The sequence below is a fragment of the Pagrus pagrus genome (genome assembly GCF_965226575.1).
Source record: "Pagrus pagrus genome assembly, chromosome: 19".
Taxonomy (NCBI): domain Eukaryota; kingdom Metazoa; phylum Chordata; class Actinopteri; order Spariformes; family Sparidae; genus Pagrus; species Pagrus pagrus.
This window is the reverse complement of record NC_140203.1, coordinates 22,887,451-22,908,323: the sequence shown is the minus strand read 5'-3', so window position 1 is coordinate 22,908,323 and position 20,873 is coordinate 22,887,451. Positions and strand designations below refer to the sequence as shown.

The window sequence follows — 20,873 nt, the reverse complement described above, 5'->3', positions numbered from 1 at the left end:
TTGCTTTGCCTTTCCTCTATGCTTACTATTTATTTTCCCTCCATATACGGTAATGTTTTTACAGTGTAGTTGTAGAAGAGCCTATTGTTTCTCCAACTGGGAGGCATTTCCTGAGCTGGTTTTCCATGACAGGGTCCCTCCCTGTTTCACACCATTCTCTGTGTTTCCTCTGACTCTCTCTCTGTATCAGTCTCACTTTGCATTTCATTTACTTACAGTCTTAAATTATGATTCTGGTGGTTCCTATTTATTCAGTCAAATAGAAATCATGGCACAGTACTTGACAAAGAAATAATAAGTACAGATACAGCTGAGCAGACTAAGTTGTTTTCAGATGAGCCCAGATTGATCATTCTCTAAAGTAGCCCTGTCGCCACAAAGCTAACATCTGTTGTTGATATGATAACCTTAGAGTCCACCTTGGCCCAAACAAGATTAATTCTCTTTCAATATTTAAACATCTTTTCCCAACAGGCCTCTCATTTATAATTCAACAATAGTTTGTAAATTCATGAGGGAAGCTGCTTTAGTCGATGGTCGTTGGCTGCTCTCGGCTTGCCAGGGCTGAAAACTGAGACCTTGCGTGACGTGCCTTTTTAGTCTTTTCTGTATCTAAGTCTGCGAGTGAGGCTGCTGTCTCCATACTAAAAGCCAGTTAATTCAATCTGTGCATGTACTGCAGCACTGTCTCTTAATTGGCTGTAATCTGAGAAGGAAAGACATTTGTAACAATATACTGCTGCAGAAATGAAATAAAATGAGGGAATGTCGTGTGAGGATAGATATGAATGTGTCTGTGTTCTAGATCTGATTGATATTAATTATAGGGTTTTCATCTCAAAATGTTTTATAACCTTTTTGGAAGCCCATAGGAATGCTTCATACAGCAGAATGAATAGACATGAGGCTATTGTCATTGTGTTGGTCCTTACAGGCAAAGGTCCTAAAAAACAAATATTGTACTTTTTTGTACTATTTCCTTCATATGTTTTGTAATTATGTGCATACCATACCTGAGCTTTCTTTAAGAAAGGGCACTAACAACATAAGCAATGTTGCCTCAAAGTCAAAGAAAGTTGTCCAAGTTGGTTTTTTTTCAACCATGATCAAAATTTAACATTAGCCATATTATTTTTCTTTTAACCATGACGACCAAAGCCCCCTCACTTTGGCCAAGTCTTTTTTTTTCAATTTGAAACTATGATCATCACCCTAACCCTAGCCAGATTGTTTTGTCCCTAAACGGAACCAAACCTTGCACAAAATGCTAAAATAATTTTAAAGTTAACGTCAAATGTATTGTCAGTAGCGTTATATGTTCACGACATACAGAGGACGTGTGCCGTGTAGATATGGATGTGACAGTTATTATTTATTTTCAGGTTGCGGTGAAAAGAAAGAAGTGTCTGAATAAAGTGGTTGTCTCCGATAGTCCGTGCATGTGGCGGTAATTGTTTACTTTAGCGTTATATGTTTTATTATTCTTAGCATTCACACCTCTTTCCCGTGATATATAAGTGTTGCTGTTGTCATTAGATGATGCTGCATAAGTATCATGTCAGTATGACAAATATCGTAGCGTTATTAGTGCCAGACGTAGGCTATGTCATGCTGAGACGTTAGCAAGAAATAATTGTTGTCGGTCTCTATCGCTCTTCTAAACGATGCAAAAGTAATGTTTGTTTGTTCATGCGTTCAATTTGTTCACGAGAGAAAGGTAAAGTACTTTCTTAGCTGTAATTCAGCCACGGCAAGTGTATGCCAGAAAAGCTCCGACGTGAATATTCCTAGCGCTAGCAAGCGTCCACGAGAGTGGAAAGTGAAAGTGTGGAGCTACGGAGTCGAAACAGGGAGGGGAGGGGGGAGCGCAGTTGTTTCCATCCCAGTCTCATGCGTTTTTCACATATTCTACAAACTTCAGCTTTAAGTTACAGAGCTACCGGTATCTGCCTACCAGTAAAATCCATAAATCACCTCGGTACTGCAACTGCCCTCTGTTGTCATTCTCAGAGGCAACGGTCCGTACTGTAGGTGTTCATTGAGATGCTGTTATCAGTACGTGTGTTAGCAGTTACTTTTGCAACAAGTAAAGCTATCTGTCCAGAGCTGCTCAAGGCAGAGCAGCCCGAGGGCAGCAGAGGGAAAACCAGAAAGTATTTCCTACATGAACCATGACCCTGTTTCACCCAAATCACTAAATAAAGTTATAAAGGTGGGTTTCTGTACAGGAATCCACGAGGTCTGGCACCTAGCAACACCCTTTATGTCTTATGTCATAAAATGAAGAAGGCGTTTACTGGACGAAAAAGTAATATACAGTATGCCCCTGAGTGCAGGATGATTCAATGAGATACCAGCAAAAATACCAACAAAATTACTTTTGCAGCGATTGGGCCTGATATCGGTGTATAGGTGAGATATGGAGCAAGACATCTGAAAAAAAACATTAAAACAGCAATATCTACTTCATGGGACCTTTTTTGAGTATGAGGAGTGTCTGTAGCCGTGGTCACACCAGCATTTGTGACAGCAAAATTTTATGGGAAGATCGACTAAGGCCAATGCATTTACCAAGGTCATTTACCAAGGTCACTGGATTTGCTTACGTGAGTGAAGCGAATTTGCATAGCTCGTTTGCATCAAGTTCAACTTTGGTGGACTTTCAAGCACAAATTTGGGAGGAAAGAGAAAACCAAATAATCCAATACAGAGGAAGCTATTGTAACTTACTGTGAGGCACTGTCCACTTTGTGAAGACGTTCAGATATACTTCATCATGCCACTTTCTGGTATGAGTAGGCCTTGCATTATGTTTCTGCCGCAATGAATAAAACCACAAACACCTCTGCAGACTTACACAGAGCAGGGTTTCAGAGAAGCTTCCAGAGAAGCCGAAGCACACATGTCTAAAACTAAAAGACATCTCTTAACCCAAACAAAAACAGTTATGGAGCCCAACTTATTTTCCCTCCATAGAAGGTGAGTACTCACAGTGGTCTTGTAGTTCCTGACATTTATGATTGTTATCTAACATATAATGCAAGGTTCCTACTTTCCTGGGCATGTACAGTAAATCCAATCACCATGAGTCTGGCAGCTGGTTATGGCATGAGCATGCAATCCTGTCTGAACATAACAATATTTCCCTAACATCTTTGTGTTAGCACAACAAACCACCTGTTGCTTTGGACAATGATATAATTACATTTTCCTGCTCGATCATTATCCATCATCCAACAGAGAGATTAGGCCCTATAGCACTGTAAGGGTATTAGGACATTGTCTATATATAATATGGGAATAATCTGCTGACTTTTGAACAAATTAAATAAATATTTGATCTGACTGATTCTTCTTAGATATACTGTAAATCAATATCAACAGTGATTAAGAAGACTTCTGATGAGGCGGTTCATGCATCTGTTCAGGACGCATCCTCATTGCTTCCCCTTGGAGTGTTTTCATGCTTTGACTTTGGGATTTGAATACACCTAGTACATGACATATACTCGGAAATATATGAACATCTGGCGCCAAGTTCTCTAAATGTCTAGGTATAATGTAATTCAGCATAAATGTGTACGCAGAGCTCACATTTGACTTTCCAAAATTGATCCTGACTAACGTTGCCACGGCTTTGGAAGCAAGCGTTATTTGTTACATCAATTGTAGAAATGCCCAGAAGTGCACATTTTTGAACCAAGTTTGTTTGGGTTATGAATAAAATCATGCACATCAATTTTCCAGTTTTAGTATGCCTGCTAGACCAGACTACACTGATTAAATCACAACTGTCTTTTTGGATATCCGTCTGCAAAAAGGACAAACCACCCTGCTTTGCAATAAGTCGTTGGGTGGAGGACTGTCATGATCTGTTAAACATGCCCGTCTGTGTCACTGGGGCATGGTCAGGAACTTCATGGAAACTTATCCAGAGGTGTTTCCTATCGGTTGACCTGTATGTACCTCACCATAAGCAGCTCTTTTGCATGCTTATCAGCAGCTCCTTTGCATGCTTATCAGTAGCTCTTTTATGCTTTCAGGTTTCTCAGGTTTTTGCTCCAACTCAACAGCCTATGGAATTATACATTCTGTTTTTCATGTCAGTCATCACAAGGCAGAGGCGGACTCTGGATGTTTCAAGGAAAATGATAAGATGATGGCCTGTGCTACTGGCACACTTGCATCCCTCAACTTTCGAAGCGGATGACTTGTTTTGGTGTCATGCAGAGGTGACGACACTGAGGGCAATGTTCACAAGGACCACTTCTGATGGACTGTCTTTTTATTATGGGCTCTATAACTGCTTATCATGGTAACATCGACTGCACCCCACTCCCTTCTTTTGTCTTGTATATTAAAAAAAGAAATCTTGATAGCAAAACAGGTAATGTATCCTCATGGGGGGCACATTACTGTCCCCAGGTAGGTGGGTGCTCAAACAGATAACATGTCCCCACGCCATGATCAGCAGTTACAGACAGTCCATCAGAAGCACCGAAGTGTTCATCATCATGGGAATCGAGCCACCAACCCAAAGATTAACGGACGGCCTGCTCTACCTCCTGAGCCTCCCCCTCAGGTAACATCGACTGCAGCTGATATCAGCGTGTGTTAATCCTGAAATGAATCCAAACAGTTCAGTGCGAGACAGACTTGACTGATAGTGGACAATCTGCTGGATCATAAATCTGACCCTAACTCCCTTTGAATGGTTGTGCCAGAAGCCCTTGACTTAAACTGATGATTCTTGGTAATTGCATCTGCCCTCTTCTCATTTTCTCATCTCTGCAGACACAGTGAGAGGAAATGGTCATCGTAAACACTGCCCTCGGTGTCGTCACCTCTGCATGATACCAAAACAAGTCATCCGCTTCGAAAATTGAGGGACGCAAGTGTCCCATTAGCATAGGCCATTTTGATTTTTCATATCACAAAAGATCAAAACTGATTGTGTTTTGTCCTTTGAGACAAAACCTCTCAAAAATATGTCTAACATGTCGTATCATTTGCCTTGAAACATCCAGAGTTCGCCACTGCCGTGTGATGACTGAAATAAAAAAAATTGACTGCGTAATTTCCGTAGGCTGTTGAGTTGGAGCAAAACCTGAAAAGCATGTAAAAGAGCTGCTTCTGTCGGAGGTAAATACAATTTTAATGTTAAACATCAATAAATGTGGTTAGTTGAGTCTGGACAGTATGTTTTATTTCTTCATTCACTTTGTGAATAAATCAGCCGACTAATAACAGTGTAAAGACACATCTCCTGAGGCAAGAAATGAAATTATAAAAAGGTAGAATGATTATTTAAGGACAATTGTATTGGTGATCAAATTAGCAATATACATTACACTGCAGTAATCCCATGAGTATAACAGAGTCATACAGTACTTGATATTTTGAGTTTTCTTTTTTAACAATGTGTAATTATTTAATTGACAGGTTCATAACCTTTTCAGTGAATTTCTTATACATATAAGTCTTATATTGCCAAATCAGAAGTATGTGTATGGGTTTGTTTCTTGTTAGCAAACCCACCAGTGATGCTCTCTATGCAGGCTCTGCAGAGTGTAGAAGTTGTCTCATGGACACTGAGGAGGACATCCTTCTCATACAAATGAAGAAGAATTTAGCGGGTTGCAATGAAACGGCTGTCCAACAATTTCAAGAAGAAAATACATCACCTAATGTTTATTATTCAGTGTTTGCTGCCTTGTGTGAAGCTCTATGTAACATGGGTTTTGAAACATGCTCTCTGTACTTTTATATATAAAATATTTGGAATACGTATTGATCGTCAGTTTTAACCGCACTCTATGAACCCCTCACCTCAGTGGTGAGGGGTTTGTAAGAATAACTCCTAGATGATACAGCCTCTGTATAACCTGGTTGCTAAGGCAACATTTGCTTTCTTAGAGTTAGCATGAACCCTCACCAGGTAATTCTTCAGGTTCCCTCAGCTTCCCAATACATAGATTGCACTTGACTCTTACATTTTTGCCCTGTTCTCTTTACCCATTTACAGTCTGACTCTGGGGCCATTTCAGCATTTCACCAACATGATTCTCTTTTGGGGTATATTTTTTCTGCTGGTGCATTGGTGGAAGTGCCGTTGTGTGGATAAATTATTGAAAAAAAACATCAATAAACATTTAGTGACTGTAATAATATTAACAAAGTCCTATTAGAAAGCATTCTATTACTCTGTCGAGCTAAAAGTAATATATTACTGGAAAAGATTACCCTCGCTACTGACAACCCAAACCCAAAAAACAGAATCCACAACACCATATTAAGACCATACATGATTCAATAATAAAGCGTAATCATCAAGCTGGTGACATAAATCTAATGAGTGAAGTCACCTTGTTTCAGCAGTGTTCACTGCTAGCTATGTGTCCAGCGGCTGAACCAGAAACCTAATCAACAGGACATCACAAGCCGTCCTGCTCAGCTCCTGCTGAAGTGGACCAGCTATAACATGAGACAACGCCCGAGGAGCTCTTATTCCTGATAAGTTCATCTTCTTTGGTAATGGTCCACCAAAGGCCTGCATGGGAGCAAACTCAGAGTGATGGTATCAGGCTGCGGCTGAGAGAAAATACCACTCAGGCTCCAGGGAACGTGTTGTGTTGATGAGGGGACAGTGTGTGAGATCGGCGGGGGCTTTCTGTTCTCTGCTCAACTTCAGCTCGGATTTAAGAATTCAGTTGCAAGAGGAATTGTTCCAGCGTGTCTCCCACATTGAATTTTAATCAAATGGACTTTGTTTCCCTTTGATTAAAGTTGGTCCCCTAAAGAAATCTTTACCTACTGTCACAGAACATAGAGACCCTCCATCTGTGATGTGCTTTGAGAAAGAAATGTAAGCTTTGTTGGTGAGACATGTTCCGAGTCAGACACCATCACACATTTTTCTTCTGTACTTCTTGTACTGTTGGTACAAAGTAAAATATATAAGACAATATATTTTTTTCTGTCTTTATAGCAGTAGCTTTACTATCAGTAAAAATCAAAAAGCAACCAAACATCTCGTTATTTAAAGAGGGGATTGAAAGTAGATTTTTGTAGAGAAATCTGTATTTTTGTTCCTGAGTAGCCTTAAAAACAAGTGAGAGAAAACTGTCAGCTAAGATTATTTTTAAGATAATGATTAAATTGACATATGAAAGTGACATTACCACAGTCATGTTACTGTCATCAAAACATTCCAACAAATAGCAGATGCACACTAACTCCTCTGATGCAGAAAAACATTTGAAAAGTGAAAACTAATTACAAACTTTTCAAAGGTCAGTGTGAGACATGTGTGATCTGCAGCTGCTGCTCAGCCCGTAGTGACTGCAGCGCTCCTACTAAAACTACAATTCCTCCTGTGGGCATCCATAAGTGGAAGGTTGTGTATAGATAGATGATTGACGATAGAATGTTGTATTATTATTAAATATGTCTTTATAGGCCATGTTATAATTGTATAATATACATGAAAAAAACACTTAAAATGTCTTGATAAGTACATCTACATTACGTGTACTATAAACAATTTATTCATTTTTTATACAATGTTTACGAATGCGAGAGTAAATTCAAACTGCAAGCAGCGTAAAAATTTGTAGTTGATCTTCTTAAAGCTGTAGGACGAGTCGTTAAAGTACAACATGTGTAAACTACCAAAAATGAGCGCTAAATCAAAAATGGCCGTCTTCCTGTTAGTTTTAGGTCATGGCACCAAGAGAGTTTTTTGTAGGTCTAAGTGTGATACACGTGTGGGCTGAATTTCGTGTAGGTGAAAGTAGTCCCAGGGGCTGCGTTGTAGGGGCAGTGGTGAGCCATTTTGCAAAACTCACACATAAAATATGAGATTTTTCACCACTTTTGAATTTTGTGCAAAGTTTCATGAGCTTTTGAGCATGTTTGTGTGCTCAAAAGAGAGCTTTACTTCAGGCACTGAAAAAATAATAATTCCTTCAGTTTCAATTTAGGGATGTGCCGATCCGATAATCAGTATCGGTATCGGTCCTATATTGGCCAAAGTCACTGGAACAGATATCTGAGAGAGGAAAGTGTATAATATGACCCGATTTATAAGCCTAAATGCTCCCGCAAATGCTTAAACTATGCGCGACGTGCCATATTGAGAGCAGTGTGTGTCACGTGACTAGCTGGAGTGAGCTTGAGTGAGGCTGTCATCCGTTTTTCTACTTTTGGCCACGGCAAGTCAAACCGAGCCGCGCCAATTTGCTTTTCCACTAACAGTTCTACTGGCTTCAGAGTAGGGCCACGCTGCGCCCACCCCACCTCCAAGCAGGCCGCGGTGACGACTCACCACTGCAGCCAATCTGTAACAAGCACCCCGTCTCCCCTTGAAACCGATGCTCAACTCATGTCTGCGTGGAACACCTGAGAGAAAGACGTCATCGTGTTCAGCTCTCAGTACTTTTGTAGCTTCTAACTGAATCTCTTCAGTTTCTCTCGTCCTGTTTGTACTTTCAAACATCTGCGGTGTTTTACTGTTTTGTCGTGATCACCTTCAGCTGTTGTGGGAGTCATGTTTAGTTTTACTGCTGGTGAAAACACAAAATTTCCTGTACTGCTGCTTCATAATGACTAAATAACAGGGGGCTTTTATTGTGAAGAAGTTATAGGAAATGAGCAAGCAGGTAGCCCAGCTGTGATGGAAATGTAAAATCCCGGCCTCGCCGAGTCAAACCCAGTAGAGCCAGGTCGGCAGATGTGATGGGAAAACAGCACAGGGCGTGTGAGTTCATTTCGAAAATGTTTGGAAAACGTTGATAGTGTTAGCTTCACAACTGTCATCTGGAGCTCAGACGTGTGTCCAGTGTCATCACTAAGTCTGACGGCACAGTGGATAGATTCAAGTTCTACTTTGCAGAAAGCGGTGCTGCCTGCTGAGCAGTTTCGTGGCTCACACACAGCAGAAGCCTGCAACTTGTTTTTGCTTGTCATTGAGGTACAGGCACTGTGTTGAGTTATATCTCGTATTTTACACTGGGATTATAATACCTTTAACATAAAATACTCAGAACTACACTCAAGTTGCACTTTGAAATCCATTTTGAATGTTTGAAAAATGCTAAAAGTTCTGTGTAGAAGTCAAAACTGATTCATGATGGTGTCTACTGTATGTATTTAGACTATTTGTTCTACAGTTTAAGCGTGTTTTTATATTGCTCAGTTAAACAAAGTGCTTCCATACAGATGTATTATCTATAGCTTTGTTATTTAAGAGAGGGGGAAAGGCTGTATCGGATCTATATCGCTATCGGCAGATACTCAATGTTGTCTTATCGGTATCGGGCCATCCCTAGAGTCCTCACACCGGTTGATGCATGTGCATTAATAATGGGACTTAAAGTGTTACCGATGTTTTCACTCACTATCAGTTTAAAGTTCTTTCAGGATTTATGCATTTTTTAAAAAAGCAAAATACCATAAAAGGGATCAGAAAATCGTCACATTTTGAAAAATCTGCATAACTTTGCATTTTTTTATGCCTTTTCATTTGCAACTCTCTAATTTGCAAACTATGCAAACCCAGCTGACATCCAGACCAAACAAAAAAGTTGTTTTTATCTCTGTCTGCTTAAATCAGCGGGAGAAGAGAACCTACCACCTGCCGAGGTATCAAACAGCAAGACAACAAACAATGGGCCTGTGTTTGATGTCGCACTCAAAATGACTGACTGACGCCACACAAAGTGACAGCACTGACACCTGCTACAGGTTCGGCAGGGTCAGGTTTTAGGGAACCAAAAATAGAGGGGGCTTTAAGATTTAAGAGAGGACAGGGAAAAGAGCAGCCTGTGAGTGGAAAAAAAAAAAAATAACATTAGTGCACCAAGATAGTTCCCATTAATCACAAATTGTTTTTTTGCTTTTTGCATCTGTGAGAATACATTCAACAATGAAATATCACCTTTTAATTAATGAGATTTAGAGGTTCTGGGGGTTCTGAGCTAAGCTAACCAACTCTGCCCGTACGTATGATTGATATGAGATTGGAATTGCAGTCTCACAAAGTAAGTGTGCTCATTTCCCAAAATGTTGGACCCTTTCTTTAATTTGAAAAGCTAATACAGAATTTGAGTTGTACCTGTTCAGATTTGCTAAATTACATTTCCATACCTGGCAAAATCATCAGCTGATAGCACAGTATTCAACAAGAGCCAAAGAGATTAATTGTAAGACATTGTGAAACAGACCATCACCTCTGGGGTCTAGCATTAAAATATATTTTCTTTTTTCTTCAGTTAAAGGCAGGACCGGAGCATATGACAACAGACGAATGCACAAATACTCCCCCCAGCCCTCGGGATGGTGAAGGTAATTTAATAAAGACGTACACGCAATCAGTCGTGACTTCATTACTGTTGGAGGGGTCCAGTGACACATCACGACCTCACAGCAGAGGCTCCATTTGTTTGCTTATAGCTTCAAGAGGGACACTCGTGCATGACAAGGAATCCATGTTTGACATGATGCATCCACATAAGCTGCGTCACCAAATAAACACAGTAACACTTTCAGAGCTGCATAATTCACAACCGCAAGTTAGATGATTCCATCCACTTGTCTGTAGATAACTTTAACATTTTTGCATGTGCAGCCGACCTGCTTTGCATATCAGTTCCTTTCATAGAAATTAGAGGAAACTATGAGATCCTTAAAATGAAGTGTGTACAGTGGCTTCTCTGGAGACCAACAAAAGCGCAACACCACTGTCATAAATACAAATGCCAGGCCTGTAACAGTTTGTCAGATGTAATGTAGGTGCTAACTACAAACAAAACTCATTATGTCACAACAATGTTATGTGTCGAATACCTGTATCTGGAAGAAAACATGTATGTATGTACATGTATGTCCACCATGTTGCACCACCATGATTCTACAGTAGCCCATAATGGACAAAAACCAAACACTGGCTCCAGAGAGGGCCTGTAGCGCTTTAGCAGTCACAGGAGGAGGGTGAGACGAGGGGTTTTCAGTTTGATGCGACCCCACCACTACATGCCACTAAGTCCTAAAAACTGGTTCTTTAAATTCCACATGGTTTGAAGCAAGAACACAGACAGACTCAACACAACACAACTCATGACATCGAATCATTTGAAAGATGCAGCAATCACATAGAAATTCCACATTTAGACAGAAATGAATCATTAATGTTAATTTATTCACTTATATTTTGAGCGTAACTGCCCCCAATAATGCTTAAACAATATAAAGTAGTACGGTTTGATAAAAATGACAGGTTGTTTCCTGCTTGAAGAGAACGGTCTGCAGCTCCTGTTCTGTTTTCCTCTAAGCTTGTTAACAAGAACAGTTTCCGAGCAGAGATCCTAAAAAGACGAGGAGGGTTTGTTCCCTCTTTGGGTCCTGAGCGGCTGTGGAAGCGCGTGACATAATTCCTCTGACAGCAGAATGCCACCGGCGCTCCTGCAGGGGAAACATGACTGAACAGTTCAAGAGCGTATGGATGAAATTTAATCCACACTCCTCACCTCCTCCAATATGCAGGCTTGATTTACAGCCAAGTGCACTCGGCGGCGGTCTCTGAGGAAGCACAGACAACAAACCTGGCGAGTACAAAAGCATCTGCGACGCTACGTTCGAACAGTGTTACAGGCTGTAGATTGGTCCTGCACATTTTCAAGTGACTTTGTGGAAATTGACTCCCGTCAGGGGAAAGTTTGATGCTCGGCGCGAGCAGGTCATTCTCTTTCTCGAGCTGTTGTTTTGTGTTGTTTTGAGAAATTGTCTTCGAAATGCTCTGTTGTCAAAAACACAGTGGTGACTGACAAATCATTGCAGGGAATAAAACCACAGGATTTGGGCGTTGGAGAGACGGCATAAAAATTCTGTTGTGGAGGAACTGCATCAATACAGATTTAAGTGTCTTTATTTTTCATTTAGGATTTTTGTTTTTATGTGACAGCACGCAATAATGTGGTGCCATACTGCAGAAGAAAGTGTTTTTTTAATCGACAATCAGCACGATGAAGACTGAAAATGTTCTTTTTTCCTGATTTCTCAAGGGTGAACAGATTGTTAGAGGTTTGAGAAGACAACACTTCATTATAAGACGGCTCGGTGTATTGGTTCCTTGTCCTCTACTGTACAGACCACAAACCTCGGTGTTATATATATAAATTTAATCCACACACGTTTATTCCATCTGAGAAACAATGCTAAACTCCAGTCTATTGCATCACAGCCTGAGTTAGAAATGATAATCCATGCTTTTATTTCATCCCGGTTAGACTATTGTAATTCTGTTTCCTGCCTGAACAAGTCGTCCCTAGACAGTCTTCAATTAGTCCAGAACACTGCTGCAAGGCTGTTGACCAGGTCCAGCAGGATGACACGCATCACGCCAGTTTCACATTCTTTACATTGGTTTATTTCAGGAGGTTCTTGTCTTCACATACAGAGCCCTATATGGTCAAGCACCTGAGTATCCTTATCTCCCAGTAGGTCATTGAGGTCCTCTGACCAGAGCCTACTGGTTGTGCCCCGCACTTAAAACAAAAGGCGATGGTGCTTCTGAAGTGGTGGCTCCAACACTGTGCTCTTCCTATAGACTTACATTATGCGGGCTCTGTTGATGCCTTTAAAAAGCAACTGAAGACTTGTTTATTCAAACTGGTATTTGTCTCACCTGCTGCTATCTGGTGTTGTACCCTGTATGCTTTTATTTTGTTTTGTTTTGTCCTACTTTTGCTGTTTTTGTGGTTTTGACGTTTTATTTAATCTTAATTGTGAAGCACCTTGTGACCGTGCTCTGTGAAAGGTGCTTTATTAAATAAACTTGACTAACTTTCTTACTTATACCAGTTTATTTAAGTGCAACACAACATGCTGTGTGAGCTCTTTGCTTTTCAGGAACACTTAAATAGTGTGATTTGTTGTCACTTCCATAAAGTAGGCTGACATGACAGAGAGAAATAACAGAGAGATAAGTCAGAAGCAGAGTAGCAGAGGCTGTGGTCCGTATGTAGACCGATATCCAAAATGCCTACACTTCCCATAAAGCAGGTCAAAAATATCTTCTTGTCATTAAACACTCACACCTGCAGACGTTTTGTTAAAAATGGTATTGGAAATCCCAAGTGAGATAACCCTGATGAGGCATTGTTCAGTTACTAAGTGTGGCAGAAATAATTACATAAATAAATAAATAATGAAAGTTTAATTCAGACCAGTTTACTAGCTTTGTATTGGTTCAGCTGTCATCACAGTTTTTGGTCTGAATAAAAACTGGATCAGAGAAAAGTTCTAAGCATGCAAAACATTACTTAGAAGCAGAAGAAAAGCAGTCTAGATCAACTTGTTACTATCAGACGAACATTTCTGTGTCTTTTATATATATCTATTTTTAGCACAGAAAAAAATAATATTTGTTTTAGGCTCTGCAATTGTGATTGCAATTAAGTTTAAAAGTTGGGTGACTAATAAAAATATCATCTTAAGGCTTTTCTGAGGAACTATTTGCCAATCAAAATTTTAAAAAAATTAACTTCTCCACTTTTATTGCTATTCATAAGAACAGATTTCATCACATAATTGGTTTTGATGTTTCCACAATGTAATGTTTCCTACGGCTGTAACATATGATGTCATACACCCCTCCAGCTGTGGATCAATGGGGAGTTGTGGGGGTGCTGGCCCCCCAGCTGGCACGCAGGTACAGGAGCTTTGAGTCATCACCGTACACCTACAGTACGCTATTTACAGCACTGAAACAGACAAATAATTGGGAGAATAACCTGTTATTACATGATGGCTGAAGTTCAGTGTACTAAGATGAGAAATGAGCAAACTGATACCCTGGAGCTTAGACCTTCTTCACTTTTTTCACAATATTGCTAAAGTTAAATTAATGAAATGATATTTCGCAAAAATATTGTGGCTTTAAACAAAATCACTTAATAGAGTGCAGCAGGAAGAGTCTAAAACCATGAAATAGGTTCGTTGCTAATTAATTTTTCAAGGTTGCTAACAAGTGGCTAAATGAAAGAGATAACAGAGGTTGTCAGGGACATTCAACGGCATCACGACGAACACAGAGAATTATTATATCTGAACTTGACCACTTGTGGATTGACCAATTTATAGTGAAGTGTGTAGTCTAATGAAGTAAGAAGCTGTGTGGTGATAGATAGACAGATTAACGTTAGCTTTTTACTTCTGGTGTTTGCAAATATGCTCAAAAAATCACAAAAGTGGTGTTCAACTATTTAAGATCTATCTAAGATTATCTCGCTGAACAAAACATGTAAGTATCATAAACGTGTGTTTGCAGCAGAGCTTATTTTCTACAATAATGGAGTCTTTGGTTTTCAATTCAGTGTAAACATCTACAGTTCTAATGAAGACCAGACTGACAGAGAGTATATATGTGAATGAACAGATAAAGATAATTATAATAACAATAGAGCTACTTAAAGGGAAGTAAAAAACTGCTGAGAGTTAAACCAACTTTGACAGTTAAACCAACTGTACAGCAGCAGTCAGTCGCTGTGTATCACTGCGAGCCTGAAAGAAACAAAGAACACAAACTACAGCTGCTTATTGTCTGAGGAGGCAGCCAGCTGTGGGCCCCTCACACACACCTCTGTATTCCTGTGTCGCAGCAGGCCTTTGATCAGGTAATTGCCCCTCCGGCCCCCGGAGTTTGCATCCCCCATATGTCGCTATGGCGACCACCTCTCCAGCATCCATCTGTGTGCCCCCTGCACAGCCTTTTTAAGATGGACTTACATTATACAGTATGTTACGATGGTGCGAGTGACGGAGAAAAAGGGCAGCGGGGTGCTACCCGAACCAAAAGCACCCTCTCTGTGACCACTCGTGTACGGTGACGACTGCTTCTGTGTGTTTGCATGAGTGCTTCTTCATCCGAGACGCTCTCTCTCTCATGTCAGCGTCAACCCCTGGAATGATGAAATGCATTTTCTCGACTGTAATAAGGATTGTGTTTGTTTCGCAGTCAGCACTGAGACACAGCACATCCACACATGCATGTGATGAGAGGATCAGAGTGCACGTGGAGCTCGGGGGAGAGTTTGTGGGCTTAGGGTGCTGTTTGAAGACACTTTGAGGAGGGTGACACATTTTCATTTGCAGGGGATCAAATTCTGTCCCACTGTGATTAATTTAAGTTCAGGGATATATCTATATATGTATTATCTACAGATGCACAATATAGAATTTTTTCAGCCGATGCTGTTTCTGATGGCCGATACGGATAAGACAACCGATAATTTCATATATTTATGTTTTAACAATGAGTACAAACATCTGTAGTTTATGCACACCCGAGGATAAAACAGCTCCGATGATCTGTGCAAAGATGAATGATTTAATATTCCACAGCTCTGATAAGATTGGAGACATTGACTCCTCTTGGAACCCTTATGGAACATATCCTCTGAAAACAGCTTCTTCTTCTTCTTCTTCTTCTTCTTCTTCTTCTTCTTCTGTCTTTATTGATGGATTACAAACTACTTAAGGGTTCAAACAGCCACCAAGTGTATCAGAGTGTGTAGATGCTGCGCTTGATAAGCCAATGAAAGCAAGGTAAATATAGGTATACATCTGAGCTGTTAAGCTATCAACATAGAGATTTTCTCATTTGATTTCTCTTTAAGTAACTCCATTGAAATCAAATTTTTCCACTCTGTCTAAGAGGATGAAATAGAATATTCTCACTTTGAACGATTGATCGTTCAAACCACGGCTCGAGATCAACCTTTCTTCTGTGGCTTTTGATCAAACTTAAATTGCTGCTACTTAACCGGCTCCCATTATGATTGTTTCAGTAGTTTTTTACATTATTGCTCTGGTTTTTATGTTAATTATCTTTTATTGTCTGTCCTGTTGGCCTTATTTTCTTTTGTCTTTGTTTGTAAAGCACTTTGGCCAACTCTTGTAGTTTTAACTGTGCTGTAGAAATACTGTAAAGTTAACTTGACCTCTCTTTCAGTTCCTCACTGACGCTTTATGATGCTTGAGAGAAGCATTCAAATCACAGACTCTTAAGACTTTGTGGTCTCCAACAACATGTGAAATTAAGCTCTGTTGCTTTATTAAACAATATCTACCTGCATGGCAGGAGTGTGTAATGACCGTCCCACCAATAGGTCAGTGTGGTTGAAGAGGTCATTTAATCAAACTGAGTCTATTTCTGCTTCACATTCACACAGAAACAGATCAAACCCACACCTGGGACTCACTGCAGACTGTCGACTTCCACTGGAAAAGTGTCTGTCTGCCTGCATTTGCTTGAGGACACTACTGTAGGAGATGCCAGATGTTTAATGCCTTTATTTCCACACACATCCATACACTGTGTGCACGTGCTGGCTGATAATTATCGACACAGAGAGAAGAGAAGCCCTGAAGAAAAGACTGGAGTGTGTGTTATGGAGAGAAGAGTGTGTGTTTTCAGTGCAGATGTTTAACAGCTCATTCCAGCCTTTTAATGAGGATGTATATGGAGTGTTGCCGTGGATAAGCGCTTCAGCTAAATGCTGTAAATGTGAATGTAAATGTGCCTGCTGAGTGCTGCTCATTTGGATCATTAATCAGTGATGCCCGCAATTGCTGGCCCCCTCACTTGCAAATGCTAATATGCCTCTCAGTAATGAGTACTGTATGCACAATATGTTTCTATCTCATATTTTATCACAAGATTTTCAGTGGCCCCATCTGCCCCCCAAATGAAACAAATTCTGGGGGCACCCCTGGTATTAATCTATAATTTTCTTTTCTTCTTTTCTTCTTATTGCCACATATGGAGTATTAGTTAGTTTATTTGAACAGGTGGAGTCAAATATAAGCACTTGGGATGCAACTAAATGCATTTTAATGATTAAAAAAAACCTCTTTACAATCTCAATAAATGGATTTTGACGCTATTATATTTAAAATTTATGAAAATATATATTTCAAGAACCCAAGGTGACGTCATCGAATGTCTCATATTGTCTGACCAACAGTCCCAAATCCAAACATATTCCATTTGCAGCCATATAAGACCGAAAAAAGCAGGAAATGCTCACAACTGAGAGGCTAGAACCAGAGAAATGCTGCCGTTTAGTTTAATAAATGAATTATCACATTTGTATCGGTTCATTTTCTGCTGATTGACTTATCATTCATAACAAAGCTATCCTACAACGTGTTGAAGCCAGACACAGGAGGTGTATTTTCACTTTTCCCTCATGTTTTGAGCAGAATTTAAAAGCGTCCATACAGACATTTCAGAAATCACGACCTCAAGAATTCTGAAAAAGTATTTCTTTATTGAACGTTACAGAACAGGATGAGGAACATGGAGCTTCAATCAAACGATCACAGCTTTATCTATGCATAGGCTACAGACACCTGTGGGAATATGTCAATATCACGATGGTGATGATCGACAGTTATCATTCGGAGCCCTCTGATCAGTTTTGTCAGTCTGTGTTCAGAATTTCGTCAGCTGTCGGCTTTTTAGGGCTTTCACCTGGAGGACCATCACGGTCTGCAGAAATGACACTTGATGATTTTCTTGAAGGCGCTCTGAAAGTCTTTGTTGAAGTACGCGTAAATGATGGGGTTGAGCAGAGAGTTGGAGTAGCCGAGCCAGTTAATGACATCCTCCAGCCAGCGAGGCATGTAGCACGACTCCTGGCAGAAAGGCATGACCAGGGCGACGATGAAGAAAGGCAGCCAGCAGAAGATGAAGGTGCCCATGATGATGCCCAGAGTCTTCACCGTTTTGCGCTCCCGTGCCATCGCGATCTTCCTCTTCGCCTCGGTCGCCTTCTCGTGCCTGCTCTCGAACAGCGGCACCGAGCTCGGGGTGTTGGGCAGCGGCAGGTTGCCTTTGGAGTTGCTGTGAACTTCGATGATCTCCAGAGACTCGCCGTCCTCCGCGTGTTTCACAGCGCCGTTGACGCTCGGCAGCGGCCGGGGCTCCACGCTCCTTTTCCAGGTCTTGCCCTGCGCGTCCCCGGGTGTCTTTTTGTGGAACAGGGCGGGAGATAACGCCAGGCAAGAGTCGGACACTTTCTTTTTTTCTGTTTTACGCACCGTCCTCCTGATCCGAAACCTGGCCGCTTTGAATATCCGCCCGTATAGAACCAGCATCAGCGTCAGGGGGATGTAAAAAGCCCCGAATGTAGAGTATATTGTGTACCAGGGGTCTTGTCTGATCTTACACTGTTTTGGATTCGCCCTGTCCTCCGCCACGCTGCTGGGCTGGGAGCGCATGATCAACATCGGCGCCACTGAGATGGAGAACCCGACGAGCCAGGTGACACTGATGAGGACGGCGGCTCTCCTCGGCGTCCTCTTCTTCATGTACTCTATGGGCTCGGTTATCGCCCAGTATCTGTCCAGAGCGATGGCGCACAGGTGCAGGATGGACGAGGTGCAGCACAACACATCCAGAGAGATGAAGATGTCGCACGGAATCTGCCCAAGAGTCCAGCGGTTTAACACCTGGTACAGCGCCGCCATGGGCAGCACCAGCACCGACACCATCAGGTCGGTGACAGCCAGAGAGCCGATCAGGTAGTTGGCCACATTCTGGAGGGAGCGCTCCAAGGCGATGGCTGCCACCACGCACGCGTTCCCAAAGATTGCGCACAGGATGAGCGCGCCGAGCAGGAAGGAGGTGAGCACCTGGTAGCTCAGCTTCACCTCCTCTTCTTCAGGTTTGGGGGTTTTGTTGGAAGGGTTGTCAAACTGAGTCCAGGCTGTCGTGTTGTTCGTCTCCTCCATTGTTGGTAAACTCGTAAAGTGTTTTGGAGAGCTTCCGTTACTTGATGGAGAGCCCGGTGCGCACCACACCGTCGCACCTTGGAGAGCGCATAGTGAAGTGTCGGGCGCAGCAGAGAGAGTGTGAACTGCGAGTGTCGGCTGCTGACGGAGAATGATGCCGCGCATTTATACCAGTGATGGAAAATGCGTCATTTGTCTGCGAGGATGTAACACAGTCTGACTGCTTGTGTCTGTTTAGTCGGCAGCTGAGGCCAGTGAAGATGTGCAGGGAGATATTAAACAAACACACCTGAATTATTTTCTTTATTTTTTATGCGCTTCAGGCTGGAAGTCAAATCAAATTTTTTTTTACTTTTTTAATAAATTCATTATCTTAAAAGAAGTGGACGTTGTCCTTCAGGAGAAGTTCATCAGGTTGTAAAGCAGCTTTCGAAATTCGCCTCCGTGTCAAATTAAACCTCATCAGTCTGATTTTATTGCTGTCAGTGAACTGATCTGTAGTGACATGATGCGTCTCTTACAGAAGAGTTCAACCGCAGTGTAAAAAAAGTATTTTATTAGCTTTAGTAATAATAATAATGATAAGAAGAAGAAGAAGAAGAAGAAGAAGAAGAAGAATGTGGTTAAAGATTATCTTGCTGTCAGTTAATACACTGAAAAGTACATTTTTTATTTTGAAATTCTCCTTTCAGCACCACAGTCAGCGCTCTGACGCCGCCAGGTGAGACACTGCCACCTGGCGTTGGTCCTCTTTCATAACATGTCCAAAAAAGACTGTAAAAGAGAGAGAGAGAGAGAGAGAGAGAGAGAGAGAGAGAACACACACACACACACACACACCCTTATATCAACATAATAGTATGGAATATAAAATAAATATGGCGGACCAGCCTCTCCTCTCTCCCTAAACAGCTGAATGCTCAGTTTTCTTTATTTTACTCCTTATAAGTAGATGTGTTTCATTTTGTTTACACACACACATGATAGTTACATAGCGACTTAGTGGGTAAGGTTTATATTCATTCAGGAATAGGCCATTTTTGTTCAATAAATATGATACTTCAAAAATGTATTTTAAAACTGTACTATTAAAAGTCACATCATTTCACACATCACATCAAATCATTTTAAAAATCCACCTTCAGTTCTACACATGAAGAGTGTCAATATCCTATAAAAAGAATCATAGAGAGAGGTAAAGAAACTACTGCATGTCCTTCACCTCTCCATGTTTAGGACTCAGAAACTCAACTGCCCACACAGTTACAGAACACAGGTGTTTTGAATCTCCTGATCAGACCTCTGTTGATTGAAGCTGGGTGCAACTAAATCTGGATTTAGGTGAAGTCACCAAACTCCATATTCTTTATTTTAATATTGACATATAAAAGTTCAAGGATCTTTAAGGTCGTCCTACTTTAAGGAATGTACGTACAGATCTAACAGGAGAGTACAGTGTGTACAGTCCCAGAAGAGGTCTAATTAGGTCAGATAAGTGGAAACACCTGTGCAGGTGGACCGTGGGTGTTTAATAATGATTTGACAGGTGGAAAATAGAAGCTTCTACTGAGCATGTAGGGACCATAAAGGCTTCTTGTACTGAATATCAAAACATGTACCAGAAAAGTATGTACATAAAATGTGGGTGTACACACCTCAGTCAGCACAGGATGAACTGGACTGAGCCAAAATCTCCACATCCTTTACTGTTAGTTATTTACTAACAACGAGTAGAGTAGGTCCTTTCAGTACATGAATACCCATCAGCTTGCACATTGATGCTAATACTGCATATACTGTTAGACACTGCACTTGGCAGACAAAGTGAAAACTTCCTTTGATAATAAACTTGACACAGAAATAAAAGATGCTTTTATTCTCCAGAGGAAAGAAATTATTTATTTATGTATTTATTGATTAAAGCCTTCTCTTTCAGGTCAGCACTGTTGGGACAGTGTGTTATTGATCAGCTGCACAAATAGACATGTCGAAGTTCACCAAAGGTGGATACCCTCATGTTAGCAAAGCACAAATATATTTTGCTTTTGTAAGCAAAGGACAATTTACATTGAAATTGT

General features: G+C 40.9%; 1 protein-coding gene across 1 annotated transcript; it reads right to left on the bottom strand.

The window, feature by feature from the left end:
• Positions 1–17,328: 17,328 nt before the first annotated feature.
• On the bottom strand, positions 17,329–18,951 carry htr1ab (5-hydroxytryptamine (serotonin) receptor 1A b). The gene has a single exon (XM_084382902.1). It carries the CDS (start codon positions 18,793–18,795, stop codon positions 17,545–17,547), a length of 1,251 nt encoding a protein of 416 aa, XP_084239028.1. The 5' UTR covers positions 18,796–18,951; the 3' UTR covers positions 17,329–17,544.
• Positions 18,952–20,873: the final 1,922 nt, after the last annotated feature.

Bases quoted from the DNA above. Each gene is read 5' to 3' on its own strand.
- htr1ab (XM_084382902.1), bottom strand. From the start codon at position 18,795: ATGGAGGAGACGAACAACACGACAGCCTGGACTCAGTTTGACAACCCT.